Source organism: Strongylocentrotus purpuratus, unplaced genomic scaffold, assembly GCF_000002235.5.
Source record: "Strongylocentrotus purpuratus isolate Spur 01 unplaced genomic scaffold, Spur_5.0 spur5_scaffold_14, whole genome shotgun sequence".
NCBI classification, from domain to species: Eukaryota; Metazoa; Echinodermata; class Echinoidea; order Camarodonta; family Strongylocentrotidae; genus Strongylocentrotus; species Strongylocentrotus purpuratus.
Genome location: NW_022145599.1, coordinates 22,327,100 through 22,354,141, shown reverse-complemented (window position 1 = coordinate 22,354,141; position 27,042 = coordinate 22,327,100). Strand labels below are relative to the sequence as shown.

General features: G+C 39.6%; 2 protein-coding genes across 2 annotated transcripts in view; one reads left to right on the top strand and one right to left on the bottom strand.

Moving 5' to 3' along the window:
- LOC588372 (ras-related protein Rab-37) overlaps positions 1–4,788 on the bottom strand; it is a 59,059-nt gene extending 54,271 nt beyond the window's left edge. Inside the window, exon 1 of the mRNA XM_788059.5 lies at positions 4,422–4,788. Within this exon, the coding sequence (XP_793152.2) occupies positions 4,422–4,505 (84 nt within the window). The 5' untranslated portion in view covers positions 4,506–4,788. The remainder of the gene's footprint in view (positions 1–4,421) is intronic.
- Positions 4,789–8,018: 3,230 nt separating this feature from the next.
- On the top strand, positions 8,019–26,407 carry LOC762375. Its single transcript, XM_011680471.2, has 20 exons — positions 8,019–8,041; positions 8,485–8,540; positions 9,059–9,238; positions 9,965–10,122; positions 11,095–11,146; positions 12,080–12,256; positions 12,721–12,903; positions 13,424–13,618; positions 14,846–15,016; positions 15,212–15,406; positions 17,833–18,003; positions 18,685–18,935; positions 19,185–19,371; positions 19,732–19,857; positions 20,506–20,771; positions 21,216–21,516; positions 21,689–21,858; positions 22,329–22,470; positions 23,027–23,144; positions 23,584–26,407. Exons 1-20 carry the CDS (start codon positions 8,019–8,021, stop codon positions 25,394–25,396), a joined length of 4,935 nt encoding a protein of 1,644 aa, XP_011678773.2. The 3' UTR covers positions 25,397–26,407.
- The last annotated feature ends 635 nt before the right edge of the window (positions 26,408–27,042 follow it).

Sequence of the window (27,042 nt, the reverse complement as noted above, 5' to 3'; positions counted from 1 at the left end):
GAAAACAGAACGGAAAATAACGGACGTGGGTAGTATGTAGCGGGGATGTTAAACGGATGTTCATCGTAAACCTAGCGGATGAAAGCGGATGACAGCTTTGAATACTTTATATACGAGATGCATACGCTTACATCCTTTCTATTTCCGTGCTACTAACGATGTATAGACGTTCCATGTACCTTATCTTTCCTCCCTCTTTCCGTTTTCAGCTGCAGCGGATGTGAGTTGCGAGGATGCCCAGAGGATGCAGAGAGGATACAGCGGACGTTTAACGGATGATAACAGACATAGAACGTTTGTTGCTCGTAATTGTCGCGGATTTACATCGTACACGGCGGAAGTTCATCCGTTCTAAAAGTTTTGTGCAGCTCAAAACTTTTTGCGCAGATGAAATCACAGTGGACGGATGCTCGATGGATAGAGCGTATGAAACACGTGCAATGAGTACGGAAGGGATGCATAGCGTTTTCCAACGGATGGCAAGATTTTTTTAAAGTTTTACATCCTCTTTGCATCCGTAAGTGCAGTGGGACCGCTGGCCTTTACACATGAAAACAAAAAAGCTGTTTGTTGTTTTATACATGTAGTTTGTACACCCCTTTCACTATATTCAGAGTTCCTTTTTAATACAAGCTTCATATACATATCTTGTGGTCTGAAGTTCTGAACAAGCAACATGGACATGTATTAGGCAAAGGTTTTTACAATTTAAACATTTTGAATTGTAAACTAAAATGCCACATACACTGTACAACCACCTGTATACCCAAATGTGTAGTTGCTTGGGGGAGTGACCATCCACCCCTTAAGATTTCAACTAGCAAAATGTTGTTGCTTTCTTTGTTCACAATTATATCATGATTCTATTTGGGTTATGTATGATTGTATGTAAATGCAAACAGATCAGGGGACCTTTCTTTTATCTTTTGGCAGAATTAAAACATTTTGGAACCTTTCCTTTGAGCTTTTTAGAAAAAGGCAAGATTTTGTATGGCGATTTGGTCTGGCAAAATCAACAAATCTATCTTGTTCATCTTTCTCAATTGAACATTCATTTGAATAAAATGTATTATAAACACAAGGATAATGTAGCCCATTACAGTTTAACACATCAATTGGTTAAAAAACGACAGTGGACATCAACAGACCAGTAATGTGTAATTCATTTTACCAGATCAAAAAACAGATCAACATTTGAGCTTATATTCTACAAGCAATTTTGACTTGAAAATGTCTGATAGTTCAATTAATGATGTTGGGAGGCCATGAGACACCCGTAATTGACATCATTAAGGAATTCCCATGAAAGCTCCCCTAATGACCAGCCATTTATAAGCAGGTATAATTTAATGCTGGAATATTCCTTCACTAAAGCTGAAGGGAAAGGTCGCATGTAAATTGCCATCTGGACATATTATGCAAAAAGGAGGAGGGGGGGGGGGATTGGCATTGATGTTAAAGGTACTTTTCAATTTTTAAAAAAAACATGAAATTAAAGTGGATGGATTGCAAGTGGCCTAAAATGGATAGGAATCCAGAGAGGCTTACTTCAGAAAAGACTTTTCTTTAAAGAGCTTTGAAAAACAAAAATAAAAACAAATAAAACAAAAAAGATTCAGGGTACTTCTTTATAATTATGTCGCAGGATAATTGAGTACCGGTACACATAATTTCGCACGGGACATTTTAAGAAACATTTTCCAGCCTTTCAAGAAATGGAATCAGCAGTGAAGATTTGTTTCATTGTACTAGTAAAGCGCAGGAGGCTCTATGAAGATGACAATTAACTATATATTTCACTTTCTTGCCAAGATAATATGTTGTACGGGGCACAGAAAATAGTATTTACTTGAAATTCAATTATACATGGATGCACAGAACTCTGTGAGTTACTTATCACAAATGTATTTAATGGATAATCTAGATCCATGTATCTACATGTACATGTACATGTAAGTTGGCTGTAATACACCTTTAAAGGTAAAGACCAGTATTGGAAACGCCCCAATTTCAAAAAATGAAATGGAAGCTCTCATTACCAATCATGTGAAAGAATATGTTTTGACTAATACATGATGATAACAAATTTGCCGGGAAACCGCCTACTAATTCATATATTTGGTAAATTTGTTTCTCTCATGGTCTGTGAGAGATATAGGGTAGTCCCATATACATCTTTCTGTGTATAATGCTTGTAACTTTACGAAGAATGTGCCAAATTTCTTATCATTTTGATGATTCCAGAACCTTGCAGATGCTAGATGCTAGATGATCAACCTTTTCTGATCGATTCCACAACGTTTCTTTCACAATGCAATCGCATGACCATAACTGGTCTTTACCTTTAACTTTGAATAAACATCTTCGGTACGATACAAATCATGTACTGTAAAGTGGATTTAGTGTTTAATTCCCTTGACTCTCATTACAGTATTGAAGTCAGTAGCCTTATAACTACATGATGTTCAGTGTACATGTATAAAATGTGTGTATAGAAGGGTACTTGGTGAACATTTCAAGGCCTCAAATACTACATCTTATCATGTACAATGTAGGAGTGTAGAACAAATTTGAGGTGTATTAAACGAAATAAAAATTGCAATCCAACTTGCTACATGTACATGTATATTGTAGGGAATGAATACTGTATCCTTACAATGTACACGTTGCATCGCTGGCTACTTTGTATGAAAATGGAGTTCAGGTAATTAAAGATTTTGAGCCACATGTATGCACTACACTTATAACCACACACCCAAGCCATCGGTTTGTGTGTGTGTGAGTGTGAGTGTGATTAAAAGGCCATGCAATCAACTCCTGTAATATTATGTGAACATGTAATTTATTACACTCTAGGGAGGCAATCTGGGGCTGTAATGATTTGCAATTTAAACAGTATGAAGCTGGATTTGAAAAACAGTGGGTAAAGATTAAACATATTACATTTTGTCATGTACATTGTATATTGTACATGTATAGAGCTACAGTATACATTTTATACAATATGAATTCAATTTGCTTCAGAATGAAAATACTGATGAACATGTACGATTCTTCCACTTGTAAACTACTGCAAAATACCATTATAATAATGAAGCAGTGAGAAACTATTGAAAATAAATTTCCAGAAACAGCAAATTACAATATATAAGCAATATTCAAATTAAGGTAATTTTTAGTTCAAGAAATGCTATAAAATAAAATTCCATATATGTGATCAAAATTTATACAATAATTAAGAAATAAATATATGCCTTCCCAAACAATCGTAGTTGAAGAAAAAAAAATGTTGTGAACAGATGGTATCTGCTATATTCCTGTTATAGTCTAGCAACATTGTGTCTCTACATTGCATACAGTCTTTCCAGAGCAAGAATGGCATTACATGTGACTCTATATTATAGTGTGTATACCGGCATTCAGGTAACATCCTTCTGGCTTTAAATACCTGTAGGAGATTTGAAAACCATCTACCTGTCGGCACCGAAATACAGTTGTATTGTAAAATCAAGGTCCATCTGATATTGCATACTACCAAATAAAGACATTAATGAACATTAAAAACATCAATTTACAATTTAACCCACATGTATTGTAAACAATGTATTCTACAGCCTGCTAATCGATTATATAAAAAATATCTTCCATTATTTATTTTGTTCTCAATCAGACATATTTGCATGTTTGACAGCTGTATAATAATTTCAGCAATTAATTTGTGCTACCTCTAATTCTTCATACAAACATGTACAATATTATTGAAAAAACAAAATTCATTCAAAGCAATATATTACCCGCAAAAACTACACTTTGTAGCTCTCAATAACAGTAAGTACTTGTTTCTTCTTCAAGACTAGAAAAAAAGACAGACAAATATAGAAGTTATTCTGCTAGACAAGAGAAGAAAGAGAAAGAGAGAGACTGTGAGAGAGAGAGAGAGAGAGAGAGAGAGAGAGAGAGAGAGAGAGAGAGAGTCCAGAGAGAGAGAGAGAGAGTCCAGAGAGAGAGAGAGAGAGAGAGAGAGAAAGAGACAATTCTTCTTGTTCTTTTTCTTCTTCAAGATGATCTGCCTCCTTCAATACTGAAGATTCTTGCAGATGCCGTATACTCGGCCTGATTGGGGTGTGCAGGTGGACCACTACAGGGAGGGAGCACTAATTTTGTTGTGGCCAGGTCCAGGCCCTAAATCCGCCTCTGCAATCACACTAGTGTCAAATTGTCTCTGCATGTTCTCTCAATTATACCATTTTAATACACACACAATATAGAGATATGGCCAATCTTTACAAGCAGCATCTTGAGTATGCCCCGAATTTCTGTTCATAATCTATATGAGTTTAGCCTCTTAGCTGCTATGCATCAGCATACACGTCCATCGACCACAACACACATAAAATGTGCCGCCGGTGACCCGTACTCACCTTACACGCGAAGTCATACTCTCCGCCGAACGATCCCGAGCGCACGACTCCGTTACTGTTGTTTGCCGTACTTGCAGCCGACATGGTGCAAGATTTTTTCTTCTCCTCAAATAAAACGATAAAACTCCATGCAACAGGCAATCAACGACGTGGAAATATTCCTTTATGTTCCAGGAAAGATTCCGTTTATAACTCCTGTGACTGATTCCCTGGCTTTTGGAAAAGGAGGCTGAGCTGAGGAAAATCCAAGATTGATTCAACAACTAGACAACCAACGTCTTCAGCTTTGCAGTGATAGAGAAAGAAGCCAAAATAGATATGGAAACCACATCAGCTGTCAACCCGTCGTGTTTACACAGTCGCTGCGCCCGTTCAAAAACAAGCCCAAATGAGCAAGGAAAATCGCACTATTCAAGGGAAAAGAAAGCCAAACAAAATGTGTTGGCGCCCTCTGTGAGAATATACACCACAATGTAATCAAAGCTCCCGGAGTCTTTGACGCACTGCGTCTCTTTTATGCCGATGCTGTGATTTCCGAGTGACGGAGTGCCGATAACAGAAAATGGGCTACCGGTAAGCATCACTTTCAAAGTTTTCTTCCCTCTCTGAACCATATAATCAAATCTTCTCCGGTGGGCCTAAATAAAGGGCATTTATTACTTTTAAACAAAAAACCTCTTTAGTTGACAACAACAGCAGCGTCGTCGTCGTCACCATCACCATCTCCAAAGGGAGAGTGATGATAATTTACAGTGATCATTGAAATAAAAGAGAAAATTATGTAAATAATAATATTGACAACTATGATGATGATAATGTTGATTATAATGATGTTCTTCACATCTACAGCAACACTACATATTAGGCAAAAATTAGTAACCATATGGTAATATCATTGTTGGTAATGATTATGACAGAACTGAATATGAATATTATGTTAATGACGATAAAACATAAACAAACGCGTAAAACTGGGTCAAGGTTGACAAAGTTGAATATATCCGGCTTCTATTATGACGTCAGGATGCTTTACGTGCGCATTGTTTACATTTTGCAATTGTGACGTAGATAATTAACGCGCATCAGTTGAGGGCTTGATACGCGCGACTTAGCGCACTCAAAAGCCACGCGCTCAATGTTTACATGGTGATTATCATGATGTCACGTACAACAAAGTACGTTGTGATAAAAGTTTATCATGTGGCGGGAAATAAAAAGCAATTGCATGAACGCTTTTTGGATAATATTTTTGGACAAAATGTTTAATTGAGCAAGCAATATCAGCAGACTGAATGCAATGCGTCAACCTTGGTGCTGAATGGTGAGTTGACAATACGATACCCTTCCGGTGAAGTTCCCTGGTGGACATGGATGCTTTGGGGCTTGCAGGGGAAGGGCGACCGAGAGACTAAATTTCAAATGCCCACTTATGTATTTTCCCCACCTTTCATTTTTTACTGTAGTCTACTCCTGTAATACACACTGTAAACTAATAGTATCGTAGAGAACTAGATAGTTTATTCCTCAGCACTGCATTCTGACTTATGGATCCTGCTGAGTATCGTCGTAGAAGTAGAAGTAGAAGAAAGAAGTTAACGGGGTTCGTTTTGAAATAGATCAGTCAGAGATTAGAATGAGACGGAGAGAGAGAAAGAGAGAAAGAAACATATTTATGATATGGCGTGTAAACTTCTTCAAATTACCGTTTTAAATAAAATGTCCGGATACACAACCAGTCCGGACACACAATTTGTCCGGACACACAACGTTTTGGTATAGACTCAACCACAAATTCTGAATGTTTTAATGACTAGTCTATATCTAAATTAAATACCCATGTTTGCAAAGAAACAAAGTTTATATTTATAAGCATTTTATTTTTAACATTTGTTATCGCCAGATCCTGAATTCGGGATGACAGCTTTACTTTTCTCCACTCTCTTCTTGGTCATCACTTTGTTTCAGACATCTTCAGGTAGGTCTAGGTCCAAATTATTATTAGGTAATGAACTGCTGAAAAGAACTTTTTAAGAGGATAGCTAGACATCTACTAAATTGTAATCAATATTTTTGAAAGACTATAACCACGATTTTTTTTTGTAGTCTAAAAGCATCATTAACTGAACGAGACTTTCTTGTATATCAATCATCTTTAGATCCCTAATCCTGGTTAAAAACAATTTTTTACATTTTTTATAATCAACTTTTAACGTAGAATATATCACATCTTGAAGGAAATCCATACCTTCTGATGTTATATAATGTTAATCACTGCATTGCTTTTAATCATGTCCCATATCCCCCTATGCAAGGTCGTCTTATTCCAATGTATAAACGTATAACAAACTTTGAAGGCATTGTCAGACCCATCCAGCTACAGAGTGATAACAGTCACATCTATTTTATAACAAGTAATTGATCTGACTCTCAAACCACGCATTGAGTAACCCCCTGGATAATAAAGATATGCCAGACTGCTTACAATTTGGACTCCAGGAAGGCAAGTGTTGTATACCGACCTCCATATCTCTGTAACTAATCATCCCGCACATAATATGTAAAATAATGTATAGTGCACTTCTGGATGCCCAAAATGCTTTTTAACACAGTTTTACACGAGGGTCTCCTTTCCAAACTCCACGCTGCAAGACTTCACTCTGCCACCACTAGCCTCATCAAAGAGGGACATGAGAAACTTTCTTCACTGCATCTTTACTAATTTTCTACATAAGATCCACTCTTCTCGTGTCTCTCTTTATTTATGCTCTGCTTGATATTAAAACTCAACTCTGTCGCTACATGTGATGTACTTTCGGCAATTCTCTATCCAACGGTTTTTTCGGATTCATATAAGAAAAAGATCACCCTATCTAAAAGTTCCTTACTAACAGTTGGGCGAGGAATGTTAAACTCCCAAGCATCTGCGATTTCCTCTCTTCTTCTTTTTCTTCATCTTCTTCTTCTTCATCTTCTGGTAATAATACCATAAAAAGCGGAAGTCTTGCAAGTCATGCAAGTTTAACATTCCTCGCCCAACTGTTAGTAAGGAACTTTTAGATAGGGTGATCTTTTTCTTATATGAATCCGAAAAAACCGTCGGGTAGAGAATTGCCGAAAGTAAGACAAACTTTGGGCAGTTAAGGCCAAAAACTGAGGGTTTATTTTTTACACAAAAAAGTGATAGCGATTTGGCGAAACGTTATTCAAATTCGGCTTTAGATTTCCAAAAAGCTGGTATTAATAAAACATGCAATTACTCTCATGTTCGCAGAAAAAAACAATTATCCAGTGTTTTTTTGCAGTTTATGCTTAGCATTAAAATCAATGCTCAAACAAAACTGAAACTAAATTTCGTTTTTTTTTCCTTCCCATTGTACCATTGGTGATACCTAGGAACTGAAGTCGCTGATACGCCTCTTTTAAAAGATGCGGATGGGCCACGAATGGAAAACGCTCTTTTGATGCTAAAGTCTACAGAAAGGGAACGTTTTGGAGCCGAGTGCATGACTCCTGAAAAATTTTGTTCCAGAGAAGAGGTAGCAGATTTTATTTGGCACACTGAACACGTGAAAAGTATCGGCGAGGTAAGCGAAAGAAATGTGTCGAGTGGGAGGGAAAGGGTAAGAAGAGATCAAGAAGGTAGTGAGAGAAATGAGAAAAGAGTGGAGGTGTAGAATTAATTGGGGCACAACAAGCAACAAAGAAACGCCCCATTCTCTCCTGTTAAATAAACAAAACCCAAAACAGAACAATAAAACACCAGGTTCCCGTCTAAAAAACTGATCCAAATCTATTGCAAGCCTGCTACTTCATTTCAAGTTTGCAGTCCCTTTTCTCTTATATTCATAGTTGCGATTGATATCAATCGTAAATAAATTAAGACTTTATCACCTCTTTTTATGACTGGGCCCAGACATATAAAATAAAGTAACGTTTTAAAGATGTTATTTTTAAACACCTTGGCCGCGTGAATTATAAGAATTAGAATCAGACCTGGAATTGCTTGTTAATGGTGGAATCCGGTTCTATTTGTTTTTACTTCTCATTCTATTATTTTTCAGAGTTGGTTCTGGCATACATACGTGTGCTTAAGGCAAGAAGATGCTCAGCTCTGCCCAGGTAAATAGCTCTTTAGTGGGGATACCACAATTTTCCATATTGAATAATGCATTTTGGAATATTTTTTAGATTATGCACTCCCCAAATTTAAAAAAAAAAATATATAAAAATCTAATGCGCGTTGCAGGGAATAAACATTTCCATTGTAATGTTTTTTTAATGAATATCAATGACCAAATTACGTACATGTTAACAATCTGTATAAAAACGAAACAGTGTAGTAACCCTGAAATAATAGCACAAATTCAGTTTAAGAACTCCTGGAATTATTTTCTTTGCTCTTTGTAGGTTTTTATAATGAGAACCTGGGTGCAATGGGCTTACAACACGAATTTGGGAATTTAAAGTTACAGTGTAATATGAAAATTTCAAGTCGATGCTAGAGAACGTATCTAGACTGCAGAGTGGCGTATCCACAAATCGGCAAAAAGAGAATGGAAAAGGGGGGGGGGGGGGGGGTGGTATGCCAGCAGCACATCTTAATCTGCAACAATATATAATGGCCACTTTCTTCCTAGTCGATGGTGGCTGGGCGAACTGGGGATCATGGGGCAACTGCTCTGCTAGCTGTGGGAGGGGTACAGAGTCCCGTCATCGACAATGCACCCACCCCACCCCAGATAACGGAGGGAGGGTGTGCAGTGGGTCGGCATCACAGTTGTCTGACTGTGAGACTCACATACCATGTCTGCGTCAACGTGAGTTCTGTTTTCAGTTTCCTTCAAATAAATGAAAAATACGATACGAAGCAATGATTTTAAATAGATATCACTCTGAACTTGCATGACAAAGGACTTTGTTATGCACTTCTTTGTATTTGTTCCTTTAGAATCTACAAGCAATAATTTTTTTTTTCTTTTTCATCTCATATTTAGAATATGATACAAAATCATTGATTATTACTTCGATGAAAAGTGCTTGACAAATAAATTTTTAATTTGTATCGTTTGGGTCTGTTTCTTTGAATCTTTAAGCAATGTATAACAAATTCTAATGTTTGAATTCAGTTGATGGGAAAATTGCTGACTTTTATATGGTTATGATCATTGATTGTTTAATACCCGTTGTAAACGAGATGTCTGTTTTCTGACGTAGCACTGCACCAGCAACTTGCACAGTCTTAGACGCTACAGCATGAAAAGTGCATGCAAATATTGCTTCGTTTTTACTGGTGTATATGCCAATTGCTTTTACAGGCCTAATTAGAGGCGGTATCAACACAATCGAAACGAGGCATCATGTGCACTGCAACGGGCATAAATCCCCTTGACAACAAACAGAAGTTATATTCGATATTGGGAACAAAATTGAGAAGAATGTGAAGGCACCTTCGTTTTTTAAAACCATGAAGACTGTTCATTCCGGTGCTTTGTGAGGCAATCTTAGTACTTCATAATAATGTACAACTTCTATTTTATCCAAAGATCAATCATCCGGGAACGTAACAGAGACGCTTCTGACCGACATGTTGACCTACCTTCGTCCATTTCACCTAGAAGATCTTCATCTAGAGAGGGTGTGCTTGAAAGGCCACTGCAGCTATCAGGATGTTCTTGGCATGATACAACCCGTCGAGCTTGCGGTATGAATTGTAGAGACTTTCAATAACAAAATCGCGTGATCATTTGGGCTTTTGATGAATCGGTATTCACCAGAGAAAATATAGGGGGATGGATGACTACCCATTGGTCAAATAAAAATACCAGAACTACCACCACCACTATCAGAACCACCACCACCACCACCACCACCACCACCACCACCACCACCACCACCACCGCCACCACCACAACCACCACAATAGCAACAACGATATCAAATTCTTCACAACAGCAGCAGCGTCCTCCATCGTCAAACGCATAAATGATTTCATGCGATTTCTTTAATTTCTTCTTCTTCTTCTTCTTCTTCTTCTTCTTCTTCTTCTTCTTCTTCTTCTTCTTCTTCTTCTTCTTCCTCTTCTTCTTCTTCTCCTTCTTCTTCTTCTTCTTCTTCTTCTTCTTCTTCTTCTTTTTCTTCTTCTTCTCCTCTCCTTATTCTTCTTCTCCTTTCCTTCTTCTCCTCCTCCTCCTCTTTCTTGTGCTTATGTATAACAAATGATATAAAGAATTTTTTTAATAAAAGAGGCTATAATACATATTGCTTTGTATTTAAAGGGAAATTTCAATTTGTACTTTGGTAGGGGAGACAAATGAACTATTTAATTGAAAGGAACATTTCGAGTGAAGGGATATTACTTTGAATGAAATGGGGAGGGGTAGAACTAACTTTACCGACAGGATAATTATATTTCACATACTAGGATGATTGCAAACTATCACTTCCTCGGCGATCTGAGTGAGCATTTTTTTTTTGGCCCTCGGAAATTTAAAAATTTGCACCCCCCTTGGGCGCCAGGGGGGGGGCATCCCTTTTTTCCCAGGGGGGGGGGGGGGGCGGACTCCGGGCCCCCCTGGATCCGCCACTGATACGTACAACAGTCACCAGATTTATTCGATGTCTAAAATGAGTGCTTGGTGTTGTGTTTTCTCTCTCTCTCATTTTATCACAACAGAATCGTTATTGGTCACGTCTGAATTGTTATAAGTTCTTCGAGGGATGCCCAGGTATGTTCTCTAGCGAATAGTTAAGGACTATAATTTCTAATTTAACAGGCTGTGGAAGGGTAACCTGATAGCAACTATTAATCTGCAGTCTCTTATCTCTAATGCACATAGTTGCGACTGATATCAATCGCAATTTGTTTTTCTCGATTAATATCATTATTGTTTATAAGACGGGGCCCAGAGATCATAAACTACGCATACGTCACTCTCTTTGATATAATCTGAGAGTTGCCCGCTATGTCCCCGGCCAAGTATCAAAAGCAAATTTTAAGTTTAGAAAATGCAACATGTTGAGAGCTATTCCAAACGGTGATTTAAGCCTAAATTACATGGATGGCGAAGATATAGGCTGGTATTCTGAAGTCTTGTCTAACTTAGTCATGACTGAAGTTGAACAACTGTTTAGCTATAGACACGACTTAGGCACGATTTCAGAATACCGGCCATAGATTGTAGCCTTGAAATCACATCTCTGGATAAAATGGTTATTCGTGCCTATTCGAGATTTCCGACCGTATTTTCGAAGCCAAATGACAAATTATTGATATCTGACTATATCCAAAAGTTGAGCGTTTCGGATCACTGTTAAATCTATAGCTAAATTATATAATGCTTACGACATTTTTTTGTTTAATAGTCAGGGGGTCTACGTTTTTAAGCTACATGTGTAAGCTTATCAGTAGACCCCTCCAAAAAATTATCCGTTACTTTCTTGTTCTAGATCTCAGTTTTTTTCATTACGCTCCGTTATTTTTGTTTTCTCAAATCAAGGAAAATCTTTGTTATAAACTTGAATGATTTGTGGAATATGAATAAATACTCCCATTATTCCCATTATAGATCACCGTGACCTGGGCAATAGTACTAACCGTGCTCCTCAGAGCAGTCAATATTTGTATATTATTCAAATTCTTTTTCTTTGTAATTTTCAAGTGGCCGGTGGTTGGTCAGCATGGGGTGAATGGAGTCCATGTACATCACGGTGCGGAACAGGGCAATCCTTCCGCAGCCGACACTGTAACAATCCGCATCCTAGAAACGGAGGTCAGTTGTGTCTCGGACCGCCAGTAGAAGAGAACGACTGTTTCGATGATACCTGTGCCGATGCTAGTACGTTCAACTTTATCGTTTCAGAAATAAGTAATAATAGTCGTAGTAGAAGTAGTAGTGGTAGTAGTAGTAGTATAGTAGTAGCAGCAGTAGTAATAGTAATAGTAGTAGTAGTAGTAGTAGTAGTAGTAGTAGTAGTAGTAGTAGTAGTAGTAGTAGTAGTAGAAGTAGTAATAATAGTGTCCTACTACTACTACTACTGCTGATAATAATGATTATAATAATGAATAACTCTTGGACAATAGAATATTAACAGTACATAAAATAACACTCGGGTTAAATATGATCGACCCGAATGTTTGGTAAAAACCCTCTTGAACGTTTAAAAAAACTAGGCTCTGAGTTTGTTCATACATTCGCCATCAGAATGCTAATGGTTACTTAGCCTTTGTTCCTGAGAACAACCTTATATTCGATAACGATGATGGCATGGATAACCAAATGATGTATTTTCCTTTTCGAAGTCGGTACTTTCCTAACGCCGTGGTCGCCCTGGACATCATGCTCTGAGGGATGTGATCAAGGAACCAAAGTATCCACCAGACGCTGCCATGGCAGCGATACATGTACTGTGGGGGTGGAAGATAGAGAGCGAGATGTGCGCACTCTGACGAGGCGGGCGCCTTGTATGACGAGACAGTGTCCAAGTTAGTGCATGGTTTTAAATCTTTATATATTTACGTCACCAAATACCTGGTCCTTCGTTGTCAAACACCCTTCGCATTTCCCACAGACTACAAGCCTTGGGATACCCGCCTTCACAACTAGCGTAGGTAGTAAGAGGTAACACTTGACTCCTCGAAGGCCTACCATATTCCTGACGTGATACAGAAAGACGCTTGACCCCCCCCCCCCCCAAGAAGAAAAACGAGAGATAACACTTTATTTTTGCTACGATCATTGTGATAACAAATTTTCCGCGATGAAGAAACTACCCAGAAGAATCCAGCGATTCAGGTTTATAATGAACTGACGAAGTATATGTTTGCTTATGTTGTCATTTGTAGGGACCAAAAATACTTATATCGCTGTAAGCTATAAGCTTAGGAACAAATTTTGGCTTGTACCGCTCTCTTTGTGATCTATCATTACCCATTTTATATTGTCAAGATGGCCTTCAAAGTGTTATGATATTAATTCAAATATAAATGACATTGATCTTCACAGTACTCGGTGGATGGAGTCGTTGGGGTGAATGGAACATGTGCAGTACGGTCTGTGGGTCTGGATATCACATCAGAGTGCGTACATGTAGTAAGCCTCTACCCATCGGTGAAGAGAACGAGTGTCCTGGAGATAGGTACGAAAAACAGGGGTGCGTGCACGAATCGGACGAATGTGATCGGGCACCGGCAGATCGAGGTAACTATGCAAACTATCAATCAAGATATTGATAACTAATTTAAGAAAAAATGTATCCATTCAAATAATTCTTGTTCCATTTTTTTTTGTCGAATGGAAAAACCAAAGTTACAATTTGGAATCGACATATGCGTATGATACATGTTAATGATGCAATTAATGGTACACAGTAGCTTTATAATCCTCTCAGTATTGCGTTTGCAATCATATGACTGTTTGTTCAAAGTGATTGATATTCATATATAGGAATAGAATTGTATTTTTGAGCCTTGCATATGCCCTTTTTGTTTGATTTTGCTATCTTATCTAGATGTTAAAACATCACAGGACTATGCAGGACATAATGTTTAAAAAAAGAAGGAAATGTTAAGTTTATATTTTTATTTGAATGAATAGAAGAACAGTGATATTAGATCTCATATTTTCTCTTGAAAACAAACAAACAAAATGTTGTACCTGTCTTCTTTAGATCACACTAAAATCTTGATCGTGGAAAGAGATTTTGATATGCTTTGTTTCAGAAAATGGGATACTCCTTTAAAAGATATACGCTTATTTTTAATTCCCATCCCTTTTATCAACTGTTTATTATTACCACTCATCTTGATTCGACAGAATACGGTTTGTGGAGTACATGGTCTCATTGTAGCTCGTCGTGTGGGGGCGGTGTTAAGATGAGGCATCGATCATGCATGGATCATCAGACTCTGGAATGTACCGGACCTGTCTATAATACCTGGCCCTGCAACGTCAAACTGCCTTGTCCAGGTAAGATCTAATAGGGAGTCGAACCATTCAAGCGAATAATCTCTATACGATGATTGGGTAAGGGGAGGGGGAAAAGAGGGGGAGGGGGAGGGGTTAAGAGTTGTCTTATTTAAATGTGTCAACAGACGGTGCCATAGAGTAATAATAATATTTAATTTTTATATAGCGCTTAATACAAATGTCTCTAAGCGCTTTACAAATATACTATATATAGAGCACAGTTTTCGCCCATTAATCCGCCAGACATGCTCAAACAAATGCGGAGTTGGGGAGGGGGAAGGAGGGGGGGGGGGGAGGGGCGTCTAAGATTTTAACATTTGCCAAACAGAGAAAGAAAAAGAATGAAACAAATGCGGTCTTCTTATTTCAAAATCTGACCATAATCGTCATCTTCCAGGGGGTTTAAGGGGGTGGGTTTGTTTCAAGAGTCAACTTCTACTCGCTTTGTTTGCTTGACAGTGGACGGTGATTGGTCAGAGTGGTCATCATGGACCTCGTGTTCGGAAACGTGTGGTATTGGTCAGACGATGATGTACAGGATGTGCACGAACCCGGTCCCGAGGCATGGCGGGAAGGACTGTGAGGGAGACAGTCAGCAAGCCAAGAAATGCTCATTTGGCAAGTGTCCACGTAAGTTATCTGTTTATGCCTGTTCTCTAACTAATCTTTTGCCATTTTTAAAACAATAAATACTGATTAATAATTATTTTAGTATTTCTATTTTAATTATTGTGCTATATAAACGTGTGGAAGGTTTATTGATTTCCTGCTTCATTATGTATCAAAACACCGATAACCACCGACCTCATTTCTTTCCGATTCCAGCATTGATGCCACAATGGGGTTCTTGGGGAGCGTGGGATGAGTGTTCCGAGACTTGTGAAGGTGGGACCAAGTCTCGACAACGATGGTGCTTGGTCCGTAAACCATCATTACAACGTATGGTTCGGGTGAAGATGACTAGTAAATGCGCGGGAGAATTCCAGCAGTTTTCCGTCTGCGCTACGCAAACATGCCCAGGTGAGTTGCACATTGTACCTTAATACTTTTAATGCTGGATCCGTGATTCTTTGCTCCAAAGAGGGAAGGGGTGGGTGGGGGGGGGGGGGGGGCTGTTGTGGGCACATATTTAAAAAGTGGGAAAATAATCAAATTTGACCGGGAGTGGTACAGGAAAAGGGGGCAATGTGGACAAAGGTACAGGGGATATCTTTAATGCTGGTATATGCTCGGAGACATGCCCTTCTCATGTGCACTCTGCAAAGGTGTCGATGTATCCGTGGTTGTGGGGATGAAAGGTGCCAAAATATTTTCGGCAATGGATCAAAGCAATCAAGAGGTAGAAGCGTGTGGCAGGTTGCACCCCTCCCTTACAAGATATTAACTTTTTCAAGTCACCCTCAATAAAGATAACATTTCAGAGAATATGGAACCCATGTAGGACCCACATGGCTTGCAACTTGGGTATTATCCTCTCTAGCGCGTAGCAAGAATTTTATTTTAGAGGGGCGGTAGTGAGCACGCGAATCACTTACAAAGCGCGCGAAGCGCGCTCCCTAGGGGGTGGATGCAGGGAGGGAGGGGGGGGGGGTTTCCGTCCCGCACGAAGCGCGGAAGCTTTGATGTTTCATTAAATTATTAGAGAAAGAAGACGATGTGTTGTACCATTCTCGACTCTTAATCCTTGTCTGAATTCAGTTCCTCCCCCCCCCCTCCCTCATTACATTATTTATAGAGAAAGACGAAGATTCGTTGTACTGTTCTCGACTCTTAATTATTGTCCAAATTCAGTTTCTTTAGAAGTTTGATTAAAATATTAAAGAAAGAAGACGATTCGTTGTACTATTCTCGACTCTTAATCCTTGTCTGCATTCAGTTCCCCCCCCTTCCCGTTTCATTACATTATTAGAGAAAGATGACGATTCGTTGTACCGTTCTTGAATCTTAATCTTCTTTCTTCCTACGTCCTCTTCCTTTCTTCTTCTCTCTCTCTCTCTCTCTCTCTCTTTTTTGGCCGGCGTTTTTTTTTTTTTTTTTTTTTTTTTGGGGGGGGGGGGAACCGCCCCCATTGCCCCCTGGCTACCCACCTGTATCCTCTCTGTCTCTCTCTCTCCCACTCTCTTCTTCCTTTTTTGCACTTTTCGCTTCGCCCCTAACATTTAGCTTGTTGCTTTTTAACGCTGCGGCTTAGCACTTGGCGCACTGCATTTCTATGATGCTGTTGATTGAATAAATTGAATAAATTCATCATTTCCTGATGAAGCCGTATGAGCGAATTAAATATATTCTTGTCTCATATACGGTTGTCTAATTTACGTATGTATTATGAAAATGAGATATCAACATGTGTATATTGATGGTCATCTTGCAAGTAATAACCATTAACTACTCCCATCTGGCTCTCATCATTAATTTTTCTCCTCATTTTTATTTTTGTTGTTGTGGAATTATAGGGGGGGGGGATGATTGTACAGGCCATCCCCCCACCTGAAATATTGGGGGGGGGGGATAGATCCCCCACCCCCCCCCCCCCCCCGGGATCGACACCCATGGCACTCTGGATCCGTCACTGTCTACATACATGAAGATAAACTATTGAATTGCGTAAATCGATCGGCAACCGATAGTAACAGCCTTAAGACCAATACTAGATACGAACAGTGAACACAATTGTTTATCACAAAAATATAATTAGGAAACAAGTTTTGAAATTGGGCTTCCTACTTCATCTATATTCGATATATTCATAAATCGTTCCTTTCTCATGTTATTCAGCTAAGGTAAAAGTAGAATATTCCATTCGAGAAGACGACAAATATGTATCAAAGCAAGAAAAACGAAAACCAATTAGAATTTTTTCTGTAATGATTAGGGGTTTGCCACAGGGTGTAACATATTTTCTTTCGTCCAACCCCATAGTGCTGCTATCTACATTTTGAACTTCATTGAACTCTATTCATGACAAAGCAAAGCAATACAGATCATGTAGACTTACATTAGACTTAAAGAAGAAAAGAGTTTTTTTTAATAATAATCTTGGTTGGTTTTTTTGTTTGTTTTACCTGAATGCTAAGAAAGCAGGTGCTTGTAAGTAAGCAAGCAGAGGACCGACGGCTTAAAGGCGTCTCCGATGGACTTGGAAATGAGGACTAATGCCTTACCAAAGGGCACTAGCGCATCGACTTGGTTTTGAATGCGCGACCTATCGGTTACGAGACCACTGCCTTACCACTGAGCTACCACGCCTCCGTTTTCTCTTTCCCCATGCCGTGCTTGGAACCCTATTTTTTCCCCACAAATACGTGCGTGATGTCCAGCAAAGAGGCCTCGTGACGAATTGCCTAACATTTTGGCGAATGGTCCTATGAATAGTTTTGATATATCGTTTTCGAAATGTCGTGTACAAGCATGTGATTGAATTATTTCCTTTGAATATTTATAAACAGTTGACGGTTCATGGGCCAACTGGGGAGCATGGATGACCTGTTCATCGACCTGCGGGGAAGGTGTAATGAGACGAGACCGTAGTTGTTCCGATCCCGCCCCTCTAGGCAAGGGAGAGGTCTGCGGTGGATATGGCACAGAGACGAGACACTGCTTCCAAAAACCATGTGCAAGTAATACCCCAGATCATTTTCACATCCTCTTGGCCTTTCTTTGAACAATAACAATGTACTGCAGCCTTCAATAAACATGCAATACACATACAAAAACGAATGTAATTACACAACATCGCTTTCGTATTATAGGCGTTTATAATTAAGGGGAGGGAGGTTATCACATCCCAATCAAAATTTCTGTCAGCAAATGCGGTATATTAGAAGCGTTATCGGCAAATCGCAAAAGGAGAATGCTTTTGCATTACTGCCTTTGGAAAATTTCGGGCATACTTGCTAAATATGGTCCGACACCCCGACCCATCATACCCATTAAAAATATAAATAGCGCCACCCATGCGGTGTCTGATATTTCACTATGTATTTTAGCATGCCAAAATAACGCACAACCATAATCCAACAAGATTGAAATAAACGCATGACGAAAACAACATCTACATGTACGTAGGAACTCATTCTTTAAAATTTAATATAATTTCAGCTTTCAGACGACTGTTTTACAATGTTGTTGCATAATTTTTCTATTTCAGATCGCAATAGATCCAAAAAAAAAACATTGAACTGTTTTCATTCTGAAAACGAAATTTATGCAAGTATGCGATTTTCATACATTGAAGTAAAATTAAATAATATCAAACATAATGAATTGTCTTCCGTCTTTCCTTTCTTTATGATTAACAGAACGAGGCACAATCCTACTTCGCTTCGACGGATCTTCGTTCTTGATCTACCGTCGCTCGGCCCATCCCGCCCGTCATCTTCTCATCTTCCTCTCCTTCCTCCCCTCCGACCCTCACGGCCTGCTCGTCCTCCGTCGCGAAGAGGAATGGACCCAGGTCGTCATGATGGTGCGCCTGGTCGATGCCCATGTAGAGCTCTATGCCGAGATCGGACCCGAGATTGTGATCCAGTTCGAAGGCGAACATGTTAAAGTAAGTTACTTCTTTCTTTTGGAACGGAAGTTGGGTGATAGGATGGTGTTGTGTCACTTAAGTCTTTCATGTATTATTTTCATGAAAACTGCAATGGATTACTAAAAGAAGCTATTGTGAATGAAAGAGTTAAGCTGATGGGTGAATCATTTTGTCACAGCGTCTTTTTAAATCGTTATAGCTTTATCCATGGCCTTTAATTTGCATAATATTAACAATGCTTTCTACTTTATTTCTTTAACTGCACAGCTTGATAAGTGGAATACATTAGAAATTGGGTTCGACGGAAGGGAGGCGTGGCTTCGTGTGAATGATGGTGACGTCGCAGTGTACGAGGTGAAAGAGCCAATCCCAGACAACTTGGACTGGGATCTGCCTATGTATGTGGGCGGGGCATTGCCGAATCTTTTTCCTGGGCACTTCGATACCATAGGCGGTGAGGAGGCTTTCCGTCTATTTTATTATCACTGTTCGTTTCGCTTTTATACATAACTTTTTTTTACAAGTAATTTGCAGATTATTTTCAGTAGTAAACGATTTTAAATCAAGTGGATTGTATTGTACGTTTCATTGATCCGTCTGAGACGTCATGTTCATCATCGTCACAATAAATTTAAAGTCACAATAAATTTAGAGTCCCATAACATGCAAACTGATCGCTGAGTGTATGATTTAGAAACTGTTATTACTGTCACGTTCTAGCGGCATATACAGAATTCTCGATAAACAGAGTTTTTCTTTTCATATCGCCGTGCATATTTCAGTTTGAATCTAATGTTTCTCGCTTCATCCAAAGGTTTTACGGGTAAAATCGCGAAGCTGCGAGTGAACTATCGAGAATACAGTCTTCACGAGACAGATGAATGGGAAGGTGGTGGACTGCCTTACGTCAGTCTAAACGTAGAGGAAGATGAAGTGCCAGGTATGGATCTCTGGGCCCCATTTCACAAAACTTGTCATCTGTGACAAATTACAGTTTTTAGCTACTGAAATCCTTGCTTCTGGTTGGTTATCAGCAGATTTTTCACTGATTTTTGTCATTGTCATAGAAAAAAGGTCTTGTGAAATTGGCCCCTGTTCTTTCAATCCACTACATTGCCTGGTTGAATTTGTGAACATTTTAAACTATCATTGCCTTGGGAATACACAATATGCAACGTGTGGTCACTCATTTGATTAGAGAGAGAATGAGTAGGAGAAGTCAAGGAGAAGAAGGCTTAATTCGTAATGTGTAGGTAGATGGCCACTGACACGGTTTTATACCAAAGGTGTCGGTTTATATTGATGAACTAATAAGTTATTGCGTTGAACTATAGGACGGTTTGTGGCGGTAATTTCGTAAATTGAAGTCCAATAACTATGAAAACTTTCGAATTGTACTTTCGTTGTCCGGCCATGCAAAAATTACACCCGTCTACAGGGGACATTACAAATATAAATGAGGAAAGTAACTCATAACTTATATTCCTTGACAAAATGTATAGGTTTGGCATTATTCGTTGAATTGATCCACTTCTCATTAAATTCAAAATACACCTACCAAAGAACTTTCCTTCTATCTCATCATCAGACATCGACTGCGATGTTCCAACTTTCACCGGGGAGGAATATGCGCTCCTCCCGATCCCTCCTTCACTGAATACCAGCGATACAACGAACCATTTACTGATCAGTATGACTGTTCGTGCTAGTGACGGAGAGGGCATCCTGCTGTATGTCGAAGGGAAGTTCCCCGGTTCTTTCTTTGCCCTCGGTCTCGAGGAGGACAGCCTCGTGATCACGCTGAGTCTAGGACACGATCAGGAGGTCGTTCAGCGGCTCACCGATCCAATCGAGGTCAGTGACTATACTAAGAGTTCCAAGAGATATAAATCTTTTTCTTTGTGTTATTGAACGACCCTCAATCGGTCGGTTTGGAAATGGCGCGAAGTCGGTTTGGCGGTGCAAGAGAGCCTCTGAGGTAATAAAGACTGAAAATTATATGTTCTACTTTGCAATATCAGGAGCACTTTTTTAATATAATATTTCATTCAAATGCAGTTACATTATAGGTATTCGTCCTAAAATTGAAAAAAAAAATGCGAAGAAAGCGTAATTGAATAGCATTTTGATTTCTCTTTGTATTTTGTTATTAAATTAGACCTTGTGCATGTTGATATCTTGCCATTAGATCTATCAGTTATCAGTATCGAAGAATTTGGAATCAACATGATAAATCTTAGTGAATTGTTTAATCAAGGAATCCAAACCGATAATTGCATTTTTATCTGTTTTTAACAGTTCGGGAAGTGGTCCCTTCTCGACGTCAAAGTAACGGACTCCAGCGCCGAACTACGCATCGGCAAAGGTCCCGCGACCCAGCTGACCTCCATTGGCCACGTCTCCTTCCGACCCAGCTCCGACCTTTACGTAGGTGGAGTCCGTCAATTGGACCGTCTGCAGGTGGAAATGAGCACGGGAGCCTGGCGCGGGTTCCGTGGCGAGATCCTGGAGGTGACAGTCAATTGGGTGGATTTTAAGATGTACGAGACCGCCCTCTCTACCGATGTGTTGGTCAACTCGGCGTCGGCTACCGGGGCAGGTATGCTGAAGTTCTTAAGGATAATTATCCTTTCTTCCTTCGAGTAACGATACCTTGGGCATCGATATTTCATAAATATTCCAATCATTAAGTTTTTCTCCGTTTTGTTCTCTCTTGTTTAAGGCAACTTTTTACTATCTCAAATAATTTTGATTTTTGTTTTCTTCTCTAGCGCATTTTCGTGACATTTATGCACCCGAAGAAGCTTCGCTTCTTTTAAGATGTCAGTTCGGCCATCTGTTGGATCAAGTCGAAGACGCCTACCGATGGACCCATGCGACCTGGCTCTACAACGGGGACAGGCTCCTCGAGTTCACCCCACATCGCAAGATAGTCCCAAGTGTGAGTCTGGACCCCGGGTTTGGACCTTGTTGTACAGAACTGGCTAACGATAAATTTAAATAACTGATAGAAGCTGAGAACAAATTTGCTTAGAATAGTGTGGCACTTGTTATTGAAAACATGTTTTGTTGAAAGATAGTCCGGAGTGATAAATCAGGACCCTGTTTCATAGAAATTTTTATCAATGACCATTTACAGTTCATCCCGGTACAGGTACTGGTTTTTACAGGGGGGGGGGGGGGTCATATGTTTAAATAGGTAAATGGATATCAAGAGAACAAGGGGATAACAACCCCAATCAAACTGTCCGCAAAATTAGTGATTATTGAAGGCTTGTAGGCAAATCACCCATGTAGTACCTCGACCTCTCTTTTCTTTTTGGGCATTGTCTACTCTTTGTATGATGACCATGTTCTTCTACCTTTGTCAGTGAAAGTACTATTTTGTTTTGGGTTTTATTCTGGCCATAGGATCCTGCGCATCCCTACAGTGTCTCTCTCTTGCTGAGCTCAATATCCAAGAGTACAGAAGGCTTCTACGCATGTCAGGTGCACTTTCGAGGCTTGAGTGTCATTACGCATGCGTTCTCCGTGACTGTCAATGTAACATTAGGTGAGAATACACACATAAAACTTTTGCATGATGATCGATAAGTATTTCAGCAAACCAAATGAAGAGCAGTCTCCGAAACCCTATCTATAGCTTTTAGAAATCATGTTCGGATTATAAAGTAATTTATTGTCATTCTAGCACATCTGAAAAGGTGCTAGACAACACTTTTGAAATTGCCGGATATTTATATTTGTAATAACATACATGAAGTGAGCTATACAGGGTACACGAGCATTTGTCTACATCGATAACCCAATTCTTGTAATGGCCAAAATTAAACTGATTGAATCTTTGCACAGCACAAAACGTACGACCATTCGGTAAAAGGGTCTAAAAATCAAACTATTACTTTAGTGATTGCAATCACTAAAGTCGATTCGACAACTAATGGTCTTTATTCTCCCACTTTAAGACATTTCAAGCCCTTTCGTGTCAAGGGAATTTATAAATAAGTATTTTCTTTCAAATGCCGTTGGGATTTTACCTTATCGTTTTTTTTGGCCTGCAACGTTAATGGCATTTTGACCAGCATGTCTCCTGTCATTTCTTTGTACAGACGGTGGACTTGCAATCGACAAAGCGATGGACATCATCATCGTCGCAGGCGTTGGGTCAATTATGGTGGTCATGCTCCTGGTCGTTCTCATGTCCTTCTGTGCACCATGTCGAAGATGGTACAGTCCTTTTTATATTTCCTCCCACTTTTTTTTGATCACTTCCCCCACCAAACAAGAAACTGTTTACTTAATTTCCCTTTTATCGTCATTCTTTTCATTCAGATAGCACCCTCAGTGCTATGTCTGTTGCATGTCCCGAATATTGAGTCAACTCTCTAATCTCATTATTGCCAAAATATGGTTGTCAATAAAAAGCAAAATAGCAATTGCTGTTTTCTCTCCAAGCAATAAGATTGATCTTTAGACGTATACTCATAATCTTGATTAATCAGTTAAATTTTCCTGCATATTTCGTAAAGCTTCAATAAGAGATACATTTCAAGATGGCGGAGAAACCAAATGTTATAGTTTTTTTTTTTAGATTGCGGTATTCAACTAAATAATGCTATTTACAAATTTCATAGCGAAAATATTACATTTATTTCTTTTTTGTCAGGTCCTATTTGCTAGATCGCCTCCATGACTCACTGACTTTCTGCTGCGGGTGTGAGCCAGGAGAAGGCTTACCCCCCGGGCTGACGTACCCTCATTTAGCCGAAGTAGATAACTCTTACGGAAAGGACTTTTCTGCTAGAAGAGAGAAGGCGAAATTGGACGCGAAAATGAGGCGGATGAGAAACGAAGAGAGCTTGATGCGGCAGAGGAGTTTGGAAGAGGAGAGTGACGAGGAATGGGAGTCGGTTGATTCTCTTCCAGAGGAGGAAGAGCAATTGTCGCCGACCGTGATGAAGAGAAGGAAGGACGAGGGCCCCTATGCACCCATGAGTGCGAAATCTTCACCTGAACGTGAGAGACGCAGTTTACGAGACGATAGACGACAGACTACAGACCAAAGAGACTCAAGGGCACCTAGAGACAAAAGTTTGAGGGTCAAAGACTCACCAGATCAAAAGAGAACGCCGCCAAATATGAGAACAGACAAATTGAGGGCAGATGAAGTAGAAAGACAAGACTCTTCGCCAATCGACCAAGATGACGTCGGGAGGGTCAGAGGAAATATCGCAGAGGCATTTAGCGAAGAGGAAACAGGAGCGGAGCGCCGTGATATCAGCATAGACGTTACTAAACCCATCCCTGGTCCTCCAGGAAAGCAGTATGCAACATTGGACGATGAACCATGGTTTATGACTTCAGTACATGATAACAGCACAGAGGTTACTGAACCCATCCCTGGTCCTCCAGCAGAGCAATATGCAAATTTGGACGATGAACCATGGTTTATGACCTCAGTACCAGATGGACATCAAGAGCATGAGGCAATTCCCGAGTCTCCTGCTACTGTAGGTCACTATGCTCCTCCGAGTGCCTTTTCACCATTTACACCGCTACAAACGCAAATGTCATCTCCCTCGTTGGAAGTGCAACATCAACAGCCTCCCTCTCCTCCTCCTCCTCCTCCAGCACAACCAATATCCCCACCTCCTCAACCTCCGCCAACGTTTTCGCCGCCGCCTCCACCTTTACATCATACACCTCTGCCACCACCAATCCAAGAAAATAGCCCTTTCCCCTCACCACTACCATTCCTGCAGAACACCCCTCCATCACCACTTACACCACTATCGCAGCAAAATAGCCCTCTTCCTTCACCGCTACCAGTCCTGCAGATCACCCCTCCACCTCCACTTACACCGCCATTAGAGCAAAGTAGCCCTCTACCTCCTGCACAACCACCAATCTTAGACCCAATTATTGTCTCGCGAGAAAGACTTGAAATAAACAGACAGCGTCGTAAAAGCACTGGTGCTCGATTCGGAACAGCACAAAATATTCATGACCAACTGAACTTAAACCAAAACTCAAGACGAGCGGCAAGTTTTCACAGTGGTGACACCGCAACAACATATTTCGCGACCTTAGGTGAAAGCACCAACCGTACAAAGATCGCCACGAAAAAAATGTCCTCACCCGGTGGCGATTTCTTAAAAGTACGAAATAACAAGAAAGACGCCAAGGAAAGAGACAAAATCGACCATACTCTTGGGCTCGTTTCAGAGCTGTTAGATTGTTTGAAGCGACCTGATGATACCACAGAGTTACATGCGAAGAGACGTGGTGGAGAACTAGGTACGGATGACCAAGGGGACGCCTACCTCTGTGAAGATTGTGAACGGGCTATGGAAGAAGGGAACAGTAGCATAAAGACCGCAAGTGCAGAGGATGTGTTGTCAAACGAAGACGGTTTCGAGTCGTGTGCTGATCATTCACCAGAGATTGAACAAAAATCAAAGATTTTCAGCAGTGACTAATCAGGAACGGGACCAGGAATTTTTCCCTCTGAGGTCATCGCTTTGAATTGGTTAAAAACTGCCTGTAAGCTTTATTACAGACAGAGCGGCGTTTCGATAGATTTGATATTTGAGTTTCTGAAGTCATTAACATTTTTTGCTATTTTATATCCCCGATCTGATCTTTACTGCATCAATTAATAATAATAAATGTAATAATAATCTATTTCCATACCGCAAGTTGCATAATGCCTCTAAGCGGTTTAGAAGTAAAGGAAACAGAAATTACATTACAATTACAAATCAATTAAATAGTCTATAAATCAAAGTATCCTACGTTAATCAATACAATATAAAAGTCAAAAAGTCAGAGGGCTATTCAGGAACAAGACTTAAAAGGATTTGTTTTAAGCATTGTTTTAAATGTATTTCAAGAACTAGCATTGCGAATTTGAAGGGGAAGATTGTTTCAAAGAAGTGTACATGTAGCTGCATAAACAAAAGAACATTGACCGTATTGTTTGAAAGAAATAGTGTGAGACCGAGGAAGACACAGGAGTGTATCGAGGGAGGAGTTTAGAAAGATATGAAGGAGCGAAACCATGATAAGTCTTGAAAGTAAGGAGGATAATTTTGTAAGTGATGCTTGATGCATTGCGCTCGTAATGTTTATTCTTCTTAATTTTGGGAGGCGGGCGAAAGTTGACCACCTGACGAAAAGAATCGTCCATGGAGCAAATATTCATATCCATATGCTCAAATGATTGATTGACCCCATTAGAACAAGGCCCCGTCTTATTAAGAGCTGGAATTGATCCAAATCGATCGCGAGTCCTCTAATAAATCAAAAGTTTGCCGTATCATATCTCTCATGTAATATCAATCGCAAATAAGTTGCGATTAATAACAACTCTTAAGACGGGGCCCAGAAATGAACAGTTTTAGTTTCAATCTTTTCTATGATGTAAGACGGAACATTTGTAGTCTTCTCTTTTTCATAATGTACGTCCTGCATGAGAATTTAATTCAGTATGACAAGTGGTTAAGTCACTTAAGTCGCTGAGGAAAAGTCAGCTATAATGTGACTTAATGAAATACCATTGACAATTTGTATTACCAATCTTTATTTTAAACAAAATAGTAGCATGAATATTTTCACCGATTATAATGTTGTTTGATATGGCTAATAAATGTATGTAAATAACGAAAATAACGCCTAATCATGTGCATGACTGTCTCGTGTAAGTATCCACAGAGTTCTTAACAACTTAAGTGGTTCCAAAAAAGGCGGCTGTTTGTTGGCTAACGGTACAAAGGAGTTGGGATTTTATCGTGATACAGCGTATGTCGTAGGAAGGGCGAGTGGGCAATGGATGGTAAAGTGCGCTTGGTGAAGTAAGCGAATGGAGTGAGAACTTGAGGAATACATAATACATAGTTGCGTTGTAGACATATGTGTGAATAGTTGTCTTAACCAGATTTAGTCAAGAACATGTTATATTGTCGTCGAAAGGGGTGCTCCAGAGGTGCGTGGCAAACGTTCTTCATTCAAGCCTGCTATTGGTAAAGATGAGTAATGTGCTATCCTATGGATAGGAGGACCACCAGAAGAAAACAAAATCGCTTCATTGACTGTTGACTAACGGAGACCAACGACCATTTTAAAA